Raw genomic sequence first — 23067 nt, forward strand, 5'->3', positions numbered from 1 at the left:
CTGGAAGAACTTTTGAGTGGAAGTGGGAGCCAATGCTTATTAGATATCTCACAGTGGACAGAGTCTCCTTGTGGGACCTATATTTGAACACAAGAGCTTGCAAAATGCTTTTAGAGTTAGAGGGTCCTTTAGTCTGTACATGCTAAATTTTAATTCTTTCAAGGCAGGGGTGGGGAACCTCTGGGCTGCGGGTCAATCGTGGCCCACTAGGCCATTTGGGGGAAGCCACAGCCATCCCCCCTACAGTTGACTATTCATGATGCTAGGTGTGGGACAGGTAAGAGCAGGACTTCAAATGAACAATTGGGAGCTTAGTGGCTCCTGATTATTCCTTTGTTGGAACTTTTGCTTCTGTGTAACAGGAGGATATTTTAGTATGCCCTTGGAGGTAATCAGATGTTCTTCTTGAACTTGGCATAGTCATGTCAGTCAGACAAAGGGCTTCTGGGGCAATTGTTAGTGCCTATTGTTGTGATGAATTCCCTAGAGATTATATTATTATTTGGCTTGTGTAGCCAAGGCATCCCCATGACAGCCTATCTCCATCTCTGTATTAATTGAGGTTCTCCTTCTCTTCCTTCCCCCTCCTCCTGTGTGTTCCTGCAATTGCACTGGAGGAAATACATTGGACTAGCCTTGCCTCATAAGAACATAAGCATTTGTCTTGCTGGATCACTTCAAAGGTTCATCTGGATGAATGTTCTTTCTCCCAACATTGGGTGATCCAGATGCCTCTGGGAACTTGACAAACAGGGTATAATGGACATAGTCATCCCTTGATTGTAGTTCTCAGCATTGGTAATCAGTGCTGTCCATAAAAAATGTTCATTGACCCTGAACGTGGTTTGCACTATTATGGCTAATAACTTGTGATGGGTCTAAACATGTGACCCTCAAATCTGATAACAGGGTATCCTATTTCATTTCCTTTAAACTTCTGTTTTTAAAAGGTTTTTTGACACATAGAAATGATAGAATTATAGTAATCTTCATTGTTTTGAAAAGGAGGAAGAAGTTTCACCACAGTTATTCACTTTCCATGAAGCTGTGTCGCAGATGGTGGAAATGGAAGAGCAAGTAGTTGAAGATCACAGAGCTGTCTTCCAGGTAATTGTTTGGAACACTGGTTAACACAAAGGCTGGAGTCCACAGAGCCACATAACTAGCTCAGTGCAACCATGGGGGCAGAGGGCTTTGAACTTGTGTGTCTGAAACAACAGCTTGTCCCATCCCACAGGGCAAGGCATCATTGAAGCTGAAGGGATTTTCAGAAATAGTTAATGATTGGGCATAGGAATTTGCACTGCACATGTTCAAGCCCTTACAAATCCTTAAGTAGTACTTTTAATTTCAGCCCAACTTGCCAGTTGGGGCAATAAAACAGTTTCTGTGGCCCTGTTCACACATTCCATTCAATGAACGTAAAGTCTCCATACCTGGGTTCAGAAGTAGTTGAGCTGTAATTCTTGCACAGTTACTCGCATGTAACATTCAATGAATGTACAGTCTCCATTATATACACATTTGCTGCCAGGAAAAGAAAATTGCTTCAATGACACTTATTAAAAGCACAATTGAAGCAATTCTGTTTTACTGGCAACAAGACAAGGCATGCTGGGTCTGTTATATTTCCTGAAATTCTTTCCTATCCTGTCGAGGCTTATAGAAAGAGTTGTGGCAGAAAGTGGAATGTAGTTTTACTCTGTTCACTTTCCCTGCAGTGTCTTACACTTCTTAAACTAAAACACCAACTTTTAAAATGAAAATACCAACTTCTGTAACTCTCAAAATTTTAGCTATTAAAATATTACAATTCTCACTGTTATTCTTAAAGTGTTTGTGGTTTTCTTTAATGCAGGCATTCATGGCACAATCCTATACATGTCTACTCAGATGTAAGTCCTGTAGAACTCAATAGGACTTACTCATAGATAAATCCCTGTAAGTGTAGACCTAAATATATTAAATGTTTATATATGAAAATATTTTGACAAGGTGGCTACAGCAACAACAAAAGCTCCAAGCTACTTAAAAGAGTATTTGAACTGAAATTATTCTTTCAACATGGTACACCTGATTCCTTCTTGAGGATATGTGTTTTAATACACAGAATTGCACTCAAATTATAAATATGGGGAAGCTTGTTTTATTCAACTGGGCTTTCCACCTGCTCCTCCCACTGTAACATACTCTGTCCCTTGGAAATCCTTTCATGGTATTAGGGAAATAGGAAACCTCTGGGCTGTGGTTTTTGTGGTTTTTCAGTGGAAATATTTGCAGCGCATTATCAAAAAGTTATATCTCTTATGATCTTTGTCAGTGATTAGCTTTTGGATAGTACTTTAGATGCAGGATGGGCAGAAAAGTAGATTGAGAAGTATTGGGACATCCATATTTACTTGCAGAAGATCAGCAAGGATTTCCAACTCCTAATTGTTTAACAAGAGAGCCAGTGTGGTGTAGGGGTTAAGGTGCTGGACTACAACCTGGGACACCAGGGTTCGAAACTCCACACAGCCATGAAGCTCACTGGGTGACCTTGGGCCAGTTGCTGCCTCTCAGCCTCAGAGGAAAGCAATGGTAAACCCCCTCTGAATACCGCTTACTGTGAAAACCCTATTCATAGGGTCACCATAAGTCAGAATCAAATTGAAGACAGTCCATTTGCATTCCATTTGTTTAACAATGGCAACAATAAAATGATTCCCCATCACCACCACTACCATTATACTGCTGAAAAGAAAAAGGCCTGGGGATTGGTAATCAGGAGTGGATTTTTGTGTGGAAGGACTATTAGCTCAATTTATTTATTTTTATGATTTCATTTATTTATTAAATTTATATCCCTCCCTTCCTCCCAGAAGGAGCCCAGGGTGGCAAATAAAACACTCTAAAACGTCTTAAAAACAGACTTTAAAATATATTAAAACAAAACATCTTTAAAAACATCTTAAAAAGCAATTCCAAAACAGATGCAGACTGGGATTAGGTTTCTACTTCAAGGGCTTGTTGAAAGAGGAAGGTCTTCAGTAGGTGCTGAAAAGGTAACACAGATGGTACCTGTCTGATATTTAAGGGGAGGGAATTCCAAAGGGCAGGTGCCACAACACTAAAGGCCCGCTTCCTATGTTGTGCAGAATGGACCTTCTGATGGTATCTGCAGGAGGCCCTCACCTGCAGAGCGCAGTGATGGACTGCGTATATAAAGGGTAAGATGATCTTTTAGATATTCTGGTCCCAAGCTGTATAGGGTTTTGTACACCAAAACCAGAACCTTCAGTTCAATTCTTGAACTCAAAACAAATCTCTGGGCTAAAAATTATTTAATTCTAAGTGTATAAATTTTGTGGCTGGCTGTGGTTGGTGAATCTTGGGTTTTTGTAAAAAAAATAAAAAATCAGTACCAAACCTGAAGTCTACCCATCCTGATCTAGAGTATTATAGCAAACCTACAAGGGGGTAATTCATATTATATTGTGATTTACTGCAGTGTGCAGGTTCTGCCAAAGCCAGTGTGGTGCAGTGATAAGACTGTTTGGCTAGGGCATAGGAGACTTGGGTTCAAATCCTTACTCGCCCATGAAGCTCAGTGGATGCCTTTTGGACTAGTCACCTTATCTCGGCCTAAACTACCTCACAGAGCTGTTCTGAAGATATATTGGTAAGATGCAGGACTATGTGTGCCATTTGGAGTTCTTTGCAGGAAAGGGGGGCTATGAAGGAAATAATACAACAAATAAAATAAGGCTACAATCCTATGCACATTTATTTCAGACTAAGCGCCATGGAGCAGTGAAAGTTACTTTTGAGTAAACTGCTTGGGATTTTGTTAAGATACAAGGAATAACTATTAGCCAAAGCTTCTAATATTTATTGATAACTAATTTCTGAGTGCCGGGGAACTGGCAATCCCACCCCATATATACGGTTTGCCTAGTAAATGTCGCAAGACGTCACCCTAAGAGTTGGAAACGACTCACACAGTAAGTGTGGGGACACCTTTACCTTTTTAATCTCTGAGCAATGTGTTACCTATCCATTAAGTTATTTAGAGTTTTGACTGCAGCTATTATTCATTACATGTCACAGGGGTTTGGAACAAGTATTAAACAGACTTTTTTTGGAATCTATTTGTGGTACAATCCTGAAGAGTAGCTGTGCTACTCCTCAGCAAACGACAACAAGAGTCCCATCATGACATATTGAACATTTAAAATTTTATAATCTTTCTTTATTTTAATATTATTTTAATATTTTTTGATAAATGAAATGAAATGGACTGCCTTCAAGTCAATCCCGACTTATGGCTACCCTATGAATAGGGTGTTCATGGTAAGCGGTATTCAGAGGGGGTTTACCATTGCCTCCCTCTGAGGCTAGTCCTCCCCAGCTGGCCTTGGCCTGCTCAGCTTGCCACAGCTGCATAAGCCAGCCCCTTCCTTGTCAGCAACTGCCAGCTGGGGGGCAACTGGGCTGCTTGGGACTATGCAGCTTGCCCATGGCTGCACAGGTGGCAGGGCACATAACCCCTGAGCCATTCACTGTGGGGGTGATCTTTAGCTGGCCCTTTACACCCAGGAGACATGAGCGGGGATTTGAACTCACAGACTCTGGACTCTCAGCCAGGCTCTCCTCCCCACTGTGCTACATTTAAAGGAAAAATTGAATTTAGATGTTAAAGGCTGCAATTCCATACTCACTTATTCAGGAGTAAACCCCATTATATTCAGTGGAACTTACTTCTGAGTAGACATGGTTAGGCCTGCACTGTCACTTTAGATTCCTAGTCTCTCCCACCCACCTGCACGCCCCTTTACTAGGTTACTGGTTTCCTGCCTCCTTCCACCTTCTCCCAAGATAGCAATTTTCACTTAACAGCCCACAAAGGCCACACAAGCTGTGCTTCAGTCTTAGGATCCCCTCCCCTGCCAGCTTTTCTCTCTGTGTTATCTCTCTGCTGTCCTTTCACCTCTTCCTGACTTCTCCTCAAAGAGATGCTGCAATCGTATCCTAACCCCACCTACCTGAGAGTAAGTGCCTCAGTAGATCTCCCCCCCACCACGCTTCTCTCCCTTCACTAGGCTTCTGGTTCTTTGCCTCCTGCCTTCTTTCAAGACAGCAATTTTCTGAGCTCACAAGAAACTTGAACTCCATTTAAGTTTGTAAACCAAACTTAACTTTTAAAAATTAACAATTTAGGCAGTCTACTCCTAGCTCTAGCTTCCTTGACAGGGCTCTTTCACATTTTTAGGCACTACACTTACCTGGGACTAATCCCCACTGAATTCAATGGGACTTACTTCTGAGTAGACATTTTTAAAATTGCAGTGCGAGTCTTCCAAAGCAAACCCTACCCCCCACTTTTTTGCTTTCTTTCTTCCCTTATGCTCACTTTTTGCCAGCACACAGAAGCTCTGCTTCAGGCTGATCTCCCTTTCCTCTTTCTTGCCCTTGCCTCCATTTAACCTTTATTCCTCTTTTCCAGTCAGCTGTAGACCAAGACTTTTCTTGCACCCATTTCTGATTGGTAGCTGCAGCTGCTGCTCCTGCTTAGAACAAAGCCTCAGGCTTTCCCCAGGGAGGAAAACTCTTAACAGTAAGGCAGAGAGAGTCAATACATGAACAACAGACCTCTTTGTTCAGGGGACAGTTACACGAATCATTACGTGTAGACTGTTTCTCAAGAGCAGCAGAACCCAGGCACAGGGGGCTTGTACCTGGGTACAGTGATGTGTGAACACCCCTTAAAAGAACTAGAAACTCCCTATGAGTCTTGTACTGTTTTCTAAATGCTTAATATAATTTTTATCACAATATATTTACAGCATGATAATTGTATTATGTGCCTAATCTGTTTTTTAGTCCTCATCTAAGCAGCAGTGGAGCTTCTTTCAGATGATTGAAACAGGAAGTTTTTTCAGTATTTGATACTTACAAAAAGGTTTAATCATAGGATTGTTTGTTCATTTTGAGAAGGACAGCAAAATTTAAGTTGAGCTTTGTACTCAATAATTTGTTGTCCTGCAAATTGATTGTTGTATTTTACTTCTTTCTCTGATTTGTATTAGGAATCTATTAGGTGGTTAGAAGATGAAAAAGCTCTCCTGGAAATGACAGAAGAAGTAGACTATGATGTGGATTCATATGCTACACAACTTGAAGCAATCCTAGAGCAAAAAATTTACATTTTGACTGAACTTCGGGGTAAGTGTTTTATATCTGTTTAGAAATGGCTTCTTGTGAATCTAAGAACTTCAGAAGAGTGACAAGTGGCTTGTGTTAGAATTTAGTGGGTTTCAAGATTTATTTATTTTTAAAAGCGTAGTTTTAGTAGGGGGAGAAAATCAACCCTAGTGACAGCCACACAGTTGACAGGCTGAGGGCACACTAGTCAATACAAAAGCAGCCAGAATAGTTTTTCTGGGTACATTTTGAAGTAACTCTGCCCTCTGCTGGCCACACCTCCCTTCTTCACTGCTGACTTCAGACCTTTTGGGACAACTCACAGCAAAGTGTTGGGCCGATCACTGTCTGTTCCTGAACCTGCAGCAGCAAAGCGTTTCCATTGGCCATACCTGGAAAGCAAATGGATTGATGTACCAATCTGTTGCAAAATCTGCCTGACGCCAAATTTAAAATAAAAAACACACTGGAGCTGATCCAACCAGGCTTTAGAGTAAAAAAGGGTGGAGTTTAACTAGCATCATGTGCCCCCATTATCAGAAAAGAGAGGTGGAGAAACACTTGAACAGTGTGTCTCTACCCTAAATCTGGGGAGCTAGACATTCTAAGTCAGCAGTGTCCAACAGTCTTTTCATATTTGCCAAAATTGTGGTGAATATGTTAACATTTTCACCACATGACACTGTTTTGGGGGTAGAAAAATACACAGTGTTTTAAATTATTTATTGACAGAATTAATGAGAAGTCTGACACATCTTTTCATTAAGTAGTACAGGGAAATCAGACACAAAATCAGTTAGAATACATCGCAACTCTGTCTCCAACTTTTTGTCTAATATCTGTGACTAGATTTTTTCACCATTTTTACCACCAAAAAAGTTGATTCACTGAACCACACTGAACCAAAAATTGAAAAGAGTTTTGGAATAACTGTTCAGAACTGTGAACTCATCTTGATTTAAAATATGAATCCACATTGTAATAACTGAATCAACCTTCATATGTTGAGTGATTTGAAGTAAAATCACATCCGTCTTGAAAAGGTGCCTCTCCAAAGAAAAAAGCCTCACAAGCTCTTTAGAGTTGAAAATTGTAGATGTCAAAGTGAAATGCATCTTGCATTAATTCAAAAACAATTTGGTATTTTTCAAAGCCAGAAAAGTGTACAGTAGGGCCCCACTCATATGGTAAATTAGGGACCAGACTCCTGCCGAAAAACGAAAACTGCCAAAAAGTGGAACATAGCATTGCCCTCTTCCCTGCCCGCCCTGCTCGCTAGTCCTCGTTATGGTGGGGGAGTAGTGCTCCCCTTCCGTGGCAGGCTCCCTGCCACGGATCGCAGGGAGGGAGCTGCCCACACCTGCTCGCTCGCCCTCTGCCGGCTCCCTGGCTCGTTCTTCCCCTCATCCATTTGCCCTCACCCCTGCCTGCTCACTTGCCTGCTCGCCCTCTCCCCCACTCACTCGCTCTCCCCCCGCTCGCTTGCTCACTTGGTGCACTGTAGCTCAAACCTCTTAATTGAAATGTTGTGCTCCAGAAAGTCAAAGGGGTTGGGGGAGGGGAATTAAACACAACGGCGCTTCCCCTTCAGGGCGCCGGGCTGCAGGAGGGCGGGCGAGGCAACGGGTAGGTAAATGGATGGGTGCCTCCTGCTAAGCAAGGAATTCGTGCCCAGTTTTGGCGCGGCCCTGTTTTCACAAGCCTTGCTTACCGAGGCTGGCAAAGCAGGACGGAGCCGCCCAGAGGAGAAGGCGGAGGTGGGAAGACAGGATGGCGTGCTACATTGGGGGATACTTGGTAAGAGACCACACACAATTGGACGCTCTGAGGGGGCCTGCAAGGAAAAGGGGTGGGTGAATGGCGGCACCGCCACAGCATCTTTCTGGCTGAAAGTATTGATGAGGAAGCCGCTGAGGAGAAAAGGGCACGTTCAGTGGCGGCTGGCACTCCTCCTCTGGGGGAAAGGCTGTTCTTCCCTCAGGTGGCCAAGCAGCACTGCCCCTCACCAGCTCTGAACAGCTCCAATGAGGCACTGAAAATAATTCCTCCTTTACCCTTAAAACGTAGTTTCCTCCCTCAAGCTCACACACAGTGAGCTCACACACAGACTCGCTCGTCCTCCCGCTCGCCCTCCCCCTGCCTGCTCACTTGCTTGCCCCCCGCTGGCTCCCTTGCTCATTCTCCCCCTCACCTGCTCACCCTCCCCCCTGCCTGCTCGCTCGCTTGCCCTCTCCCCCCACTCACTCGCTCCCCCCGCTTACTCGCTCACTCGGTGCACACGCATTGCTTACCTTACAAATGCCGAAAAAGCGGAACAAGCGTCGGACATAAATAATATGGATACAATTGAAAACCGCCGCATTAGCAAAACGCCAAGTAGCTGAGTGCCATAAAGTGGGGCCTGTGACACTCACTTCCTCTCTCAGACTTGAATCAAGGTCTGTTACGTCTGTCCAGTTTATCTGGCAGAACTGAACCTTTTTCGCTCTTTCTAAAGCCTTGGGCTCTGTTTTTACTGCCCTTGTCTGAGCAGGATTACTAATGGGGTTGGCAACCTCACATTGAAAACGTAGGTGCCCCGGTCTACCACATTTGTAGCATAATTTCTCCTCACTTTTAGGGTATACAGATCCACTCTGGGGTGTCCTGTGCCCTTCAGATTTTACTGGAGGACTCACTCTCTGTGGTACCACATCCCTTCTGCCAGCGTTATATGGTCTGGGTTTAAAATCTCTTGATGTTTTCCCCACCCAGCCAGTTCTGTTGGAGGCGAAGTGATCCGCCATCTCTGCGGCCTCCTGCACCGATGTAGGGGAACGGTCTTTGACCAGGAGCCTTATTTCTGGTGGTAACTGATGGTATAATTGATCCAATATCATGAGGTTTTTCACCTCTTCCACAGACTGAGCTTTTGCACTTGTCAGCCATTTCCCAGATATGTCCATCAGTTTTGCCCCCAGCTCCACGAAAGACCTCCCTGTCTGTATCTGGCAGTTTCTGAAAAGCTTTCTAAAATAATCAGGCCCCAGTCTGAATCTTTTAAACACTGCTTCTTTGAATTCAGCATAGGTGACGGGCCTGTCTGAGGGGAAATATTGGTATACCTCAGCCAATTCCCCTTTCATCAGGTTTGATAAATACTGCATGTATTTATCTTCAGGTAGCCCCCACAACTGAGCTGCTTTTTCAAAGGTGCTGAGGTAAATTTGAGGATCTTGACCAGGCTCATAGACAGCAAAGTCCTTTGGAGTAATTTTTATTTTTGCTCCATCTCTCTCTTTCCTTGTCTCCTCAGAGTGAAATTTCTCTCTATCAAATTTTAACTTTTCTACTTGTAATTCGGCATCCACTGCTCGTTGCTTCTCCCTCTCCTCAAACCCCATTCTCACCTTCTCAGTTTCCAACTCCCTCTGTTTGTCTTTTTCCTCAGCCTCAAAGACCCGCTGTTTGTCTTTTTCCTCAGCCTCCATCCTCATTCTCTCAATTTCCACCCTCAATCTCTCAGCTTCCAACTCCCTCTGCTTGTCTTTTTCCTCAGCCTCCCATCTTAACTTCTCTCTCAAGTACTCTATATAAGCGGGATTGCTTAAATATCCTTCTGGGGTCTCTTCCCTGACAGGTTGTTTTTGCTGGGCAGTTGCAAATCCTATACGTGCTACCCTCAATTCATCTACCCCTTTACCCTCGTGAGGTAAATTGAATGTTATGCACTTCTCCACCAGCTCCTCTCTTTTCATTTTTATGTATTCAGCCATGGTGTTTGAGTTCACTCACTCTTTGCCACACACACTTTGCCAGTCACTCTCACAAGTAATCTTGTTTTGTTATTTCTGTTTGCCACACAACTATTAGGGATTGTCTAGTATTCGTATCTCACTGCTACAGCCAACACCTGTGACGTAGTCTCCTTTGTCACCACGTGTCTTTGGGACTCTCTTTGGTTCGTATCTGGATTCTCTGTTGTTTGTATCCCACCGCTACTGCCACCACGTGTGATGCGTCCTTCCCTGGCTCTCCCTGTCAGGTTCCTACCTGCGCGTGGCTACTGCCTGTCACTAGGCACCACCAGGGACTCCACCAGTCCGGACCGCTCTCTCTTATGGTTTCTCTCCTCGCTCTAGCACAGATCTCAACAGATCCCCCTGCTAGGCAACCACCAGTAACGTCCCAATACTAGTATTCCCAGAGACTCTGAATACTGGTATTGTTATTCTCTTCACCGCTGCCACCATTTGTTACAGTTCCCCTTCAGCCTTGGTCATTACCTTACCCTCCCTTCTGGTCTGTGAAACCCCAGCCAAGGATCAGGCCTTTGGTAAACCAAATTAAGTATTTATTACAGATAACAAAGCTAACAAGATTAACAAGATTTCTTCTTAAGGCACATAAGCATATGGTTTTACTCAATACTAATCCGAACTCCACCTCCCTCCTGGCAAACAACTCTCTAAACCCCACCAAGCAACCCACTCAGTTCTCTTCTCCCCCCCTGACTCCACTCTCACTCTTTTATACATTCAGCCATTTTAAACACTCAGCCAATCATCTCGCATTCTACTGCCCATTCACTCCCCCTCTTTCACTCCACTTACCATGTATCTTCTAAACAACCAACACTTACCATATATACATTAATATAGGAACATCACAGGGCCCTACTGTATAGGATTCAAGGATGGATCCATGATTATCAAGGGCAGAGGGTAGACACTTGTTTGAACTGATACATGTATAAAATATGATTTAAAAAAATAGGTGGTAGAAGTAAAGCACCAATTCACCACAGGTCAGTAACCATTTCACCACATGTGATGAGTGACAATTGGGTTAGACACCAAGGTTCTAAGTATTTTGATAAGTATAACAGTGTAGCATGTGATCCCAGTTTGATTGCTGCTGCAGGATTAAAGGATAGTACTGCTTCTCCAGTGGGCACCAGGTCACCCCCAAGTGGGTTGTCTTCCTCTCCTGTTGCTTGAAGCAGGAAAGAGTTAACACTCCAAAGGACTCTCACCTTATTCCCTCCCATGGAGTGACAGTTTGTTTTCCTGCCTGGCTTGAGCAGTATTGTTTTCACCTTGCTCTTCAGTCTGGCTGGCTTATGTCCTTATTTAGAATACCAAATCTTTACCTCCTGTTGTGGATTTGTTGTGTCTGAATTCCTTTCTGAGTGGTTTGTGTTTGAGTGTCATTTACAGTTTTATTCAATGAATTGTGTATGTGTCTGAGTGACTGTTAAGTGTCTGTTATGCTTGTTGGTCAATTTATTATATTGTTAAATTGATTGCTAAGCTTGTGATACCCTGAATTAATTGCCTAGATAGTTAGCTGAGGTGTTCATATTAATTTTGTTTTATCTAATAAATTCTGTGTATTGATTCACCTGTGACAAAGAAGACTTTTCTGAAAGGAGGAGAAGAAAACCTTCTAGCAGTGCAATGCACTCCAAAAAATAAAATCGGTACAGAAAGAGACAAGAGCTGTTGGTGTAACGCCTTCAGCCAGCTCAGAGAAAGATATGTTGGTTAAAAACAGAAGGATCGTAACAAAGCCTCTACAGAGCACTCTAAAAGATTAAAGTCATGGCACAAAGTGGCAGGAGCATTTGGTGCGGTAGTGCCTACAGCCCGCTCAGGCAAGATGGCAGTCAAAATGACAAGCCGCAGCAGCACGCATGGAGGCAGCCGCCATTTTGACCAACAGCAAACAGCCTCACAGTCAGCATGTGGCCCATTCGCTCTTGTGGGAGCACAGAGAGAGGCCAGTAATCGGCAGCAAAGCACTGCATGCCCTGCAAGCAGTGCAGTAGCAGAGCAATCAGGGAGGGAAAATGCTGCCAAAACTAAGGAGAAAAATAAAAACACAATTTTACCAACATTATTAGAGTGCAGAAGGCTGCCATTTGGGCAACAGAAAACAGCCTCACAGGCAGCGGGTGGCCCATTAACTCTTGTGGTAGCACAGAGAGTGGCCAGAAACATGCACAAAAGCATTGCAAACCCTGCAAGCAATGTGGTAGCAGAGCAATCAGGGAGGGAAAATGCCTCCAAAACTAAAGACAAAAGTAAAAATGCATTTTTACTATCAACATTAGAGTGCAGAAGAGCAGTTTACATGGGAGAGCAAAGCCAGCAGTGGGTGGCAACAAAAGATGAGATGCTCCCTGAGGGCGAAAGGGCTCCAGATCCTTTGGTCCTTTTCTGATCAAATTCAGAGGAAGAAGAGTGCACACCCAGCGGTCTGAACTTCCATAGACCTGTTTAGATACGGTGCCATTGTGTAATGCTGCCACCTCTGGTCAAAAACAGCAGCAACAGCATAAAGATTCAACACAGACAGTTAATTTGATCTCTGCTGCCATCTCTGTTTTCAATCAGGAAGTTCAGCAAATCTTTCCATTTAAGTCCTACTGCATTAAATCACATTAGGAGAGCCCTGGTGGATGACATTTCTGCAGAACTAGCTGCATTTTGCCCATCTTTTCACAGAGCACCTGTACAAATGCAGCAAGTTACACAAGCACACTCTGCATCAGTGAATAATCGCCTTCCAATACATTGCAGCACAGTGTTCATTTGAGTCAGCCAAACAATACTGTTAATGAGCAGGAGGGGCAACAGAGCACACGTGACAATGCTTCACCAGACCCACAGGATGTGTCCAGAGGTAGAGCACCAAGGCTGATGCATCTCAGTGGTTTGTCTGCAAACTTCTGTACCAACAGAATGTGTATGATGATTCAGTTGTCTCTGTGGAGAAGGATATAGATGGTTCATAGGTGGAAGGGCAGTCCACCTTGAGGCTTTTCCATAAAGGATGGCAAAGTCAACTCATGATGTCTATGGAATTGTAAATTGTTTGGTTTGAGCAACTCTGCTGTGTTCCCTCAATAGTCTTAGGTAGTGCTTTGGAGGGTGTGACGTCCACCTTGTTTAAGGGGCAGTGATTCGGCAGCAACTAAAGGCCACTACAAGGGCAGCAGAGTTGCTGGAGACCAGGAAGACATGCTATATGAGGGAAGCGTGGCCTGGATGCCCTGGTCAATTGAAGCACACTAATTTAGTTTGGCAAACTGCAATCAAGCATGTAGCTGAGCTTGAGCTTCTGTCAAATGTGCAGTGCCCACCTCAAATGCAAGTACTAGGGGCTGCTTCATGTGTGTTATCTTCATCAGGTGATGAATTTGTGGGCACAAGCAACAAACAAAGACACTTCATTAAAAACCAAACTATGGTCTCTACAAAGAAAATGCAGGGGCTATATGTGCTAATTGCCTACATTCAGATCAACTGAGCAGGACACTCAGTTCATGCACTTATCTGATCTACGTCAGTTTTTGCAGCAGATAAGAGAAGTTTGGCTGGAAGATGTTAAATCTCTCATTTGCTGAGGTACATCGGCTCAAATGCGCTCAACAGCGCCGTATAGTGGCACATTGGGTGCACTGCAGTTTTATAATTCACAGTGCATCGTTTCTCAGTTCAGCCACAGCCGGTCTAATCAGCCTGGTTATCCACAAATTGCTGCCGCCAAGTCATGCAAAAATGATGATGATGATAAATAAATAAATAAAATTAGTCTGACGCACAGTCAGATTAGGAGAAAGCCATATCATGGGCACAATTTTGCTTCAGATGAGGAGGGTGTTGTTCCCAGACTTGCATGCAATTCCAAGGAGCCAGAGTTCAGGGTGACATCACAGGTTGCTAGACAGTGAGGTGCTGCTATGAACACTAATCCCCTTGATCCTCAGGTGACACCAGATACTGAGGAGAGGGAAGGAAGTAACTTCCTGGTACAGACTGAAAAGAAAGTATCTCACATGTAGTTAAGGTTCAACATTTTATTCATTTGTTTTGTAGAATGCTAGCAGCATTGGATCATCCTGACAAACCAACTGATCCAAAGCACAGAGGTTCCAAAAGAACATAGTACTAATCACAAGGTGATTCCAGTCCAGCTCCTAAGTAAAATACTTAGATTGAATGGGAAGCACTTCTTCAGACTAAAAGACTAATGGTTTTAGCAAATAAATACTATTTTCCAGACCCAGAGTTTATGCATAAACTCTGACTCCTAGCAATTAATTTGCCAGTGGTTACTTTAGTGGCCAAAGTTCATCTACCAAAAGAGATGGCACAACCATTGGACACAACTGTTAGAAAAATAGCTTAGGTGCATCAAGTGCACCCTACTGCTCAGTAACAGTCATCAGTTCTGTTTTAAGGCTCATGCTATTCCACAGCAAAATCTTACTACTCACCATTCCACTACATTGCCACAGTTTCCAAGTACAGTATATGTGGACAATTTGGGTGAAGAGTTATAGGGTTCCAGCCTCCACATTCAGTAATGAGAAGCTGCAGTCAGCCTCTCAGAGGCAGAGAGTGGTCATTGCACTCTAATGTAATGTGAGTGGTAGTTTCCATAATGTCCCATACTGGGCAGTCTGTTTATTATCAGAACTGCTGGCTCAGTATAACATTGGATCATTTGGGGTTAGATATGGTATGTTCTGAATGTAGAAAGAAGTGACAAAATGATCTCTAATAAATCATAGCCACAACAGTCTTATACACAATGCACCATGTGTGAAGTCCATCCCTTCTACTTCTCAGGGGTGTTTGCTGCTCCTGATACAAGTCTCAAGGATGGGCTATTTCTGTTTCTCCTCTGTCTCAGAAACTGCTCAGGTTACAGTGGCATATGCTAATGCATTTTTCTTGTTTGACAGAGTACCTTGATGGCCATTATTAGCTCCATGTACCTTGAGTCCCTAAGCAAGAGGAAAATAAAATGAAAATGATAATGACGACAACAACAACAACAATAACATATAATAAGGGAATGCCACTCAGTAATTATGGCGTTGTCACATCAGTCATTCAGGAGTGTTGCATAAGATCAAGCTGCAAGGGTCAACACCTTTTCCACTCCTAAAAGTTGCCAGTTCAGGGATATTTGGACCTGAGAATGTTCATACAGCATTGAAGAGTTATAAAGACATGTCTGTGGAGACTGTTAGGTTTCCCCCCTCAAAACACACCAGAATATTGGCCCTTTGGGAAGAGTCTGTTGGTTCGTCTAGAGGGCCAGAGGCATAGAAGTAAATATATCAGTTCCTTCATGAGCATCATGAGAATGTGAAGGTTTTTTCTAGCAGATGGCCCTTTTGTTTGGAAGTATTTTCCAAGAGTAGCAGCACGTAGCACAGGACTGCTCTCCTGGAGAGCTGCAGTCCTTAATAGCTGAAGGAATGGATAATTACATATACCTTATCAATTCTTGAGGAGTTTAAGGGTCCCCTATAGGATGACCTTAACAATAACTATTAAATAACAACAAATAAATAGAATATAGATGAGCTTGATTTTGTTTGACAAGTTTCCATGAGGCTGTATTATCTTTTGCAACAGCATATTCACTATCATTTTACCAGGATGTTCAGTTCATTAGCTAAAGAACTGTTGGAATGGTACTGATGTTCAATTCATTGCCCGACCGTCACCACCAGGTCCCAGGGCGGTGTAAAACAGTTTATAGATTAATATTACAAACAAATTATTTGCTGGAACAAAGTAATCTTTGGTAGGGATTACTACTCTGCACAACTTAGTAACTTGGCTAAGGTTTACAGACATGCAATTCTGTTTGTTTCCTCCCTCGAGGAAGATCAGTAGCAAATTTAATGCATGTTTTATGTGTAAGTTAACTTGTCTTTATTCCTTGTCTTCAACAGGTAGATAGTTTTTTATATAGTTTTTTGAGAATGTGAGCAACAGAATCACAGACAAACACATGCTTCTTATTCAGTTCTTAATTCACTGGAAATTAAGGCTACCAGGCCTTCTGTTGTTCCTTTGTGTTCATTTAAACAGCAGTTTATGCTTGCAGATTACTGGCACTCAGCAGGTTCGCATAGCATGGTAATATTTCAGGGATTGCTTTGTAGATATGAGAAGTTTCACCTAGTTGGAGATTTCCTGGCTGCTTTTGAAACACTTATGTTGCATAAATTACCAGGTGTCCATTAGTGAGTTCCTCCTAGCTGGAGCTTCTGTGGCTGCTTCTGAAGCATTCAAGGGGTCACCTTACTCTGCACCTGGTATCATGATGCATTCAATAAGCGTAGCAGCTGCTTATGCAGCACATACAACAAATGTTCCTCTACAAGAGATTTGTTGGGCAGCCACTTTGGCAAATCCAGTTACATTTATCAAGTACTATAAGATGTGGACACAGCCGCGGGGAGCTGAGTTCCTTAGTAGGTGCTGCTGGATCATTAAGGGACCTGTACCCACCCACACAGGAGGTCAGCTTTGGAACATCCCACTTGCAGGTGTCCTTGTGCCCACTAGAGGAGCCATTTTACTCACCAGAAAGTTTGTTCTCTCGGGGCACCAGGGCACCGTCAAGGCCCACCCCGGGATACAACGTGAGGAAGAATAACACAAGGAAAATGGGGGGAGATTGAAGGGTCAGGGAACTGACCTAGAAGTTTGCAAGTTCAGGTTTCATGTTGGCTTCAGTGAATGCAATGTTACAAGTGTAATACTTTCAAGCTTGGCCAGAGAGCAAACTGTCACTCCATGGGAGAGGCTAAGGTGAGAGTCCTTTGGAGTATTAACTCTTTCCTGCCTCAGGCAATGGGGAAGAAGATAATACCTACTTGGCGGTTCCTGCTGCTCCCAGAGAAATACCTTTCTGGTCAGTAAAATGATTCCATATCTAACCTCTGTTAGTTGTTGTCCATGGCACCCTTTCTTTTGACCACTTTTCAACAAATGCCTTGTTTCTTAAATCTTTAGTGAACAAATTCCTTCAAGTTGCATCTATTGCTGCTTCTAATTTTGTAACTGTGGTCTCAGCATGTGTTCTTCAGACTTTCAATCTTGATTCAGGCATTAGAAAAATTGCTGAAAGAGCATATCAAGCTCTCTTCTCTTTGTTGCAATCCTCCTGTCCCTGGTTTGTTGGTTTGCTTGTATCCTACTTAAATCAAGGTTGTCAGAATGGGGAACTCAGTTCCCACTTAGTCCAAAGTGAAATTGGTACCATTACCACCTACATGTTGCATGATTGCATCTCAGTGTTTCCAGTGCATCTGTGTATATATACACACAGACACAGAAAGTGTGTGTGTGTGTATGTGTAATATATATATATATATATATATAAAAGACAGTTTTGAAAGCAACAAACAGAACTTCACTCAAGCTTGCTCTGGATGTTGGCAGCTGATGAAGGTGGAAGCTGAAACGTTTTGTTAATATAATAAAAACCTCTGTTTGGTTAATCACAATTACATTTATATATATATATATATCTTTTATTTATACATGTAAATAACTTATAAATTTAAGTTGCCTTTCTCCTTGGCTACCTGCAAGAATAAAACTTGCTACTTTATGCCTCAAAGCCTGGGTACAGGAACTATGCTGAAATTATTCAGTTCATAACTGACTTTCCTTTCTTTTTTAAAGATAAAGTGAAATCCTTCCGCACAGCACTACAAGAGGAGGAACAGGCCAGTAAACAGATTAATCCGAAGAGACCACGTGCCCTTTGAGGCAAACTTCTGCTGCTAAAGGATGCCTGAGCCTTCATTGCTGTACAGTGCAGTTGGTTGGAAATGAAGCTTAAGAAGTCAACTACTTGAAAGATCTAAAACTTTTGAAGTGTCTGTGGAAATGCCCATTTCTTCTTTCCCTGGCTGACATTTCAGTTGTGTGGAACACTCCTCTAAGATGTCTGCAAAATGCTTCTAGACCAGATAGCACAACCAGGCAGGTTTTGGAGATGGGAAGCACTTTTTGTTTCAAATGTTTTAACTTACTCAAATTGTGAATTTTATGTTTTGGAAATATTTGCCAATTTTTTAAAAAATAATGAAGTAAAATGGTGGACTTGTAAAAACAAACAAAAATCTTCACAGTATTTTGTTTTACTTATGTCAAGTTTTGTTGCAAAGAACAGCTGTGCAGTTTTGTATTTGCATGCATGCCCACCTCATCAGTGATTGTATATACCTCTTCTAGACAGCTGTGCTCACCTCTTCCCATTTGTGCCTTGACCAAGGCGACTTGACCGTAAATGTCCTCTCTAAAGCACAGCCTTAATAAATGACACTCCTTATTTGTCAATGTAAATTACTTTTTGTGTGTGTACATTTTAATGTGTGTTTGATTTTTTTCCCCTCGTGACTAGTTCTTCATTTCACAGTATGTGCCATATCATTGACCTGGAATTAAAAATCTGTTGGTGTGGATTGACAGCAAGCCATTCCATTTTTCCCTGTAAAAATCTGAATCATGATTTCAACGCCATAGAGTCTCTAACATTTCCTTTGTAAAGAACAAAACTAGAAATTGGTGGATGTATAATAAAAGGTAATTGATTATGAAGGAGAGTTGTATCTTAGGATAATACAGATGTACAGTATGTATGCTAGTGTGATGTCAGAATAAAGGTGCAATCTGATCTCTACATATGGGTAGGAGAGGTATCCAAGAAATAGGATACCAAAGTAACTCTCACATACTACTAAAATTGGCTTCTGCTGCATGACAGTTTACATGTGCATTAACTGTAGTTCGCAGGTAGTTAGTACTGTTGCTTTAAAAGAAAGTAGCTAATGCATATTTTCCATTTGTACAGTGCCATCAGCTGAAAAGTGAGGTGAATTTGTACCATTAGAGGATTTGCACAATAAACTCCACAAAACTTGTCTGATGCTGAAGAAATTCCACAGTGATGCCTGAAAAGTTCACAAATGGCCCTGTTTGTCCAGCACTTTTTAAGATGGTGGCACTTCAATTATTTTTGCAAATTGATATCCAAAAGAAATTACCCTTTATGTATTTTTTGTCAGATGAATTGTAAACCTCTCTAGGAGTTCTCCCAAATCCCAAAATAGATCCCAGGTGCTCATATCAACAACAGACATTCCTTGGAATTGTTTCATACTTTGTTCCTGGAACATAAGCCCATCTGTGCTGTGGCTGAGGGAAATAAAGGGAAAACAATGAGAAGAGAGCTTAAATGAGCCAGAGTTTCTCAGTATTCAACGTAATCCCCATAGAATGGTAGGCTGTGGAAGTCCCTTGCCATATCATGGTGACAAAGCGCCTATCTGTAAACATGAAAACTGAAACAACAATGTAGATTTTACACGATGTGTTTAATAAATTTAACTGAAATATAAATTAGAGATGAGAATTTTACTTCTATACAATTAATTGTAAAATGTTTTCTTTTCAAGCTGCATCCTGCCATTAGGCAATTTTAGAATAAATGCATAGGATATCTTTATATTAAGACATTGTAATTCTGTTCATATTTGGTGTAAGGCAAACTATATTACTGTGACAAATATTGCCCTTTCATTGTAGATGAAGTTGGGCTGACACATCTTTTACAGTGTGCTGTAAAGATGAAAGTTAGAAAATGCGTGTGTGTGTGGGAAAGGGTGTGTCCAGAAAAATATTACTCCCCAGCTGCCTTAAGGTGGCATCACTATTAGGAGAGACACAAGCTTTTCATTATCTATCTCTGCTTAAAGAAACAACTGACTGACCCTACCTGTGGTAGATTAATATAAGGAGCAAGTCTTTTCCGTGAAAGGGCACTTTCACTTCCTCTGAACAACATATTGATGAGGTAAAGGGATAGTCATGTGAATATTCTGCTTTGGCATTTTATGATGATGCAGCAGCAACCCAATAAAATCACTTCTCAGAATGGGCTGGGCTATACTACCAGTCAAGCATTTAACTAAAACCAATTGTAGAGGTTAATGCTGGTGGTACCACAGTCATCTTATGTGCAACTTTGACTCCAGTTCTTCATCACAAGGAAAAACAAAATTGATTATATTTTTTTTCCAGCCATGAAAGTTGACTCAAGTTACTGTATGTGGTTGGCCTGTTATACAAGCCTGCCTTATCTGTCAAGGTCCTAGATATACAAAGCTTGAAGGAATTGTACCTTCTTTCACTTAACTGCATATTCAAGGGTCATAGTATGAATATGAAAGAACATGCTTATATCTTGACATGACACATACAACCATCTTCCAAACTTCAATTTCCAAACATCTGCAATTTCAAGTAAAAAAACAACAGTGAAGTGGAAAGATTGTGCACATTTGGTTCAAGAACTATCTGCCACATCACAGAGGATTGTGCTTCTTGAGGCCTGTAGAGATGGTTGGTGATTAAAACCTGGCTCAATAGTTACCAACAAATTATGCCCATGAAGGGTTAAAATGATGGAGTTATCCAAGAATTGCTTATATGTGTGACTGAATCCCTTCCAAGACCAGCCATTGTCATAGAGCTTAAATGGTGTTCAAGTGCAGGTCAGAAGTTTGTCCTAGGCAGAAAGACATGTGCTAAATATGCAGGATTGTGATCGCCCTCTCTGATTACAGATATTTTTGATATTTTGTTCCCACAGACTGGGACCATCACGACCTGTATCGCTTTTGACCTTCACACAGAGTGGTAGCAATACATGTACCATTTGGGCAGCTGCTTCTCCTGATTTTAGGGATACCTTTTCAGTTTGTGGAGCCTATGAGGACACAATTTTTGAAAGTGTGCTATGGTAGTCTCATTAATTTAAGACAGCCAGAGTTGCTGTTCCTACCTAAATAGAAAAATTGTTAAATTCTTGAGAGGGGGGCATGTTTTTTTTCTTCAGAAGGAAGGGTGGGATATAAATTGAATAAAAAATGGTGCCATTGACTTTGAACATATCTGATAAAATAATAAGCCCTGCTGAGAGCCAGGGTTGTGTAGTGGTTAAGGTGTTGGACTACGACCTGGGAGACCAGGGTTCGAATCCCCACACAGCCATGACGCTCACTGGGTGACCTTGGGCCAGTCACTGCCTCTCAGCCCCATGAAAACCCTAGTCATAGGGTCAGCATAAGTCGGAATCAACTTGAAGGCAGTACACAATAAGCCCTGCTGTTTTTGATAATTATTGACTGGTTTTAAATAGCCAGTTTCTGGGCACGATGCTCAAGTGGTGTTAAATATTAGACATCACCTCATCTTTTTGGCAGCTACTGAAGACCTTCCTCTTTCAAAAAGCCTTTTAAGTAGAGACCTTATCCCAGTCTGTGTCTGCTTTGGAATTGCTTTTTAAGATGTTTTAAATATGTTTTTAGTGTTTTGTCCTTTGTTTGCCACCCTGGGCTCCTGGGAGGAAGGGTGGGATAAAAATGTAATAACAGTGATGGTTCAGTTCCAGTATCATTTCTTTAACAAAATTTATATACTGCTTGAATGGAAATGCCTCTAAGTTTGTAGTTTCAACAGCTTTGGATGTTTGTTGCACAATTTGTGCTAGGAGCTAAATTGGGGGATTTGCCCCAGTTGGTTCTGCTGGTCCTCTCAGTAACTTTCAATACTATCATGATATCCTGGGCCACCTAGCTGCACAGAGACTGGAGGCACTGTTCTGTACTATCTCTTCCTTTCTGGAGGGCAGGTGTGCCGTATGATGATCTATATATGATCTATATATGTGATAAACTATTCTGATACAGGCCAATATCATCTGGGGCTAGTTCTAATGTATTGGAAATTCAAAACTATTAAGAATGTGGAACCATTCTCTTAAGTATATTTCTGATTGGCTGCTTAAACTACGTACATCTGATGGTGCATGGCCATTGGCTTACGCTACAATCCAGCAGCAGACTGGCTTTTATTGGCTTCAATTTCCCATAAATAGTGAGGCATCCCCCTCAGTTCTTTCTTGGAACCATTGAAATCAGATAGTTAAAGATCCTATGAGGACTTATACTCTCTCCAAACCTGTTACAAGGATCTCTGCAAGTGCTCTGAAACCCAAGACTGAAGTAGGTAAAAACTGACTAGATAAAAGTTGCTATTGGCCTTTTTTATTTTTAATTTGAAAGTCTCAGTGTGTGATTCATTGCATTCCCTTTTCCAAACACCTTTTATATACATTGACAACTGGCCTTCAAAAGGACATAAAAACATAAGAGCCTGCTGGATCACACCAGTGGCCAATCTAGTCTAGCATCCTATTCTCACTGCGGCCAACCAGATGCCTATGGGAAGCCCACAAGTAGGACCTGAGGACATGAGCACTCTCCCCTCCTATGGTTTCCAGCAACTGGTATTCAGAAGCATACTGCCTTCAAATGTGGAGGCAGAACATAGCCATCGTGGCTAGTAGCCTTTGATACTGTTATCCTCCATGAATTTGTCTAACCTTTTAAAACCATCCAGATTGGTGGCCATCACTACCTCCTCTGGGAGTGAGTTCGATAGCTTAACTATGCATTGTGTGAAGTACTGTTTTTTATCTCCTGAATCTTCCAGCATTCAGCTTCTTTGGATGTCCATCTGTTCTAGTGTTTATGAGGAAGGGAGAAAAACTATCCACTCTTGCCATGCCATGCATATTTTATAAACTATCATGTCATCTCTTCATCTTTTCACTAAACTAAAAAGCCTCAAATGCTGCAACCTTTTCACATAGTGGAGTCACTCCATCCCCTTGATCATCTTGGTTGTCCTTTTCCGAACCTTTTCCAACTCTACAATATCCTTTCTGAGGTGAGGCAACTGGAACTGTACACAGTATTCCAAATGTGGCCACACTATAGATTTGTATAACACATGATGATATTGGCAGTTTTGTTTTCAATACTTTTCCTAATGATCCCAAGCATGGAATTTGCCTTTATTACAGCTGCTGCTCACTGGGTCGACATCTTCATGAAGCTGTCCTCTACAAGCCCAAGGTCTTGTTCCTGGCCAGTCATTGCCAGTTCAGACCCTATGAGTGTATGTGTGAAATTGAGATTTTTTTGCCCTAACAAGCATTTACTTTGCACTTGCT

The 23067-nt window shown here is 42.1% G+C and overlaps 1 protein-coding gene across 5 annotated transcripts in view; it reads left to right on the forward strand.

Annotated features, from left to right (window-relative positions):
• The window catches only part of KIF2A (kinesin family member 2A), a 97388-nt gene extending 77952 nt beyond the window's left edge, over positions 1-19436 (forward strand). For 4 of the 5 annotated variants that reach the window (XM_061618997.1, XM_061618982.1, XM_061618991.1 and 1 more), the window contains 3 exons: positions 1006-1107; positions 6069-6204; positions 17667-19435. In XM_061618997.1, the coding sequence (XP_061474981.1) occupies positions 1006-1107; positions 6069-6204; positions 17667-17752 (324 nt within the window). In that variant the 3' untranslated portion in view covers positions 17753-19435. Of the gene's footprint in view, positions 1-1005; positions 1108-6068; positions 6205-17666 lie in introns of all 5 variants that reach the window. The other variant, XM_061619012.1, reaches the window with a different exon arrangement.
• The last annotated feature ends 3631 nt before the right edge of the window (positions 19437-23067 follow it).

The sequence above is a fragment of the Rhineura floridana genome, chromosome 1 (assembly GCF_030035675.1).
Source record: "Rhineura floridana isolate rRhiFlo1 chromosome 1, rRhiFlo1.hap2, whole genome shotgun sequence".
Lineage (NCBI taxonomy): Eukaryota > Metazoa > Chordata > Lepidosauria > Squamata > Rhineuridae > Rhineura > Rhineura floridana.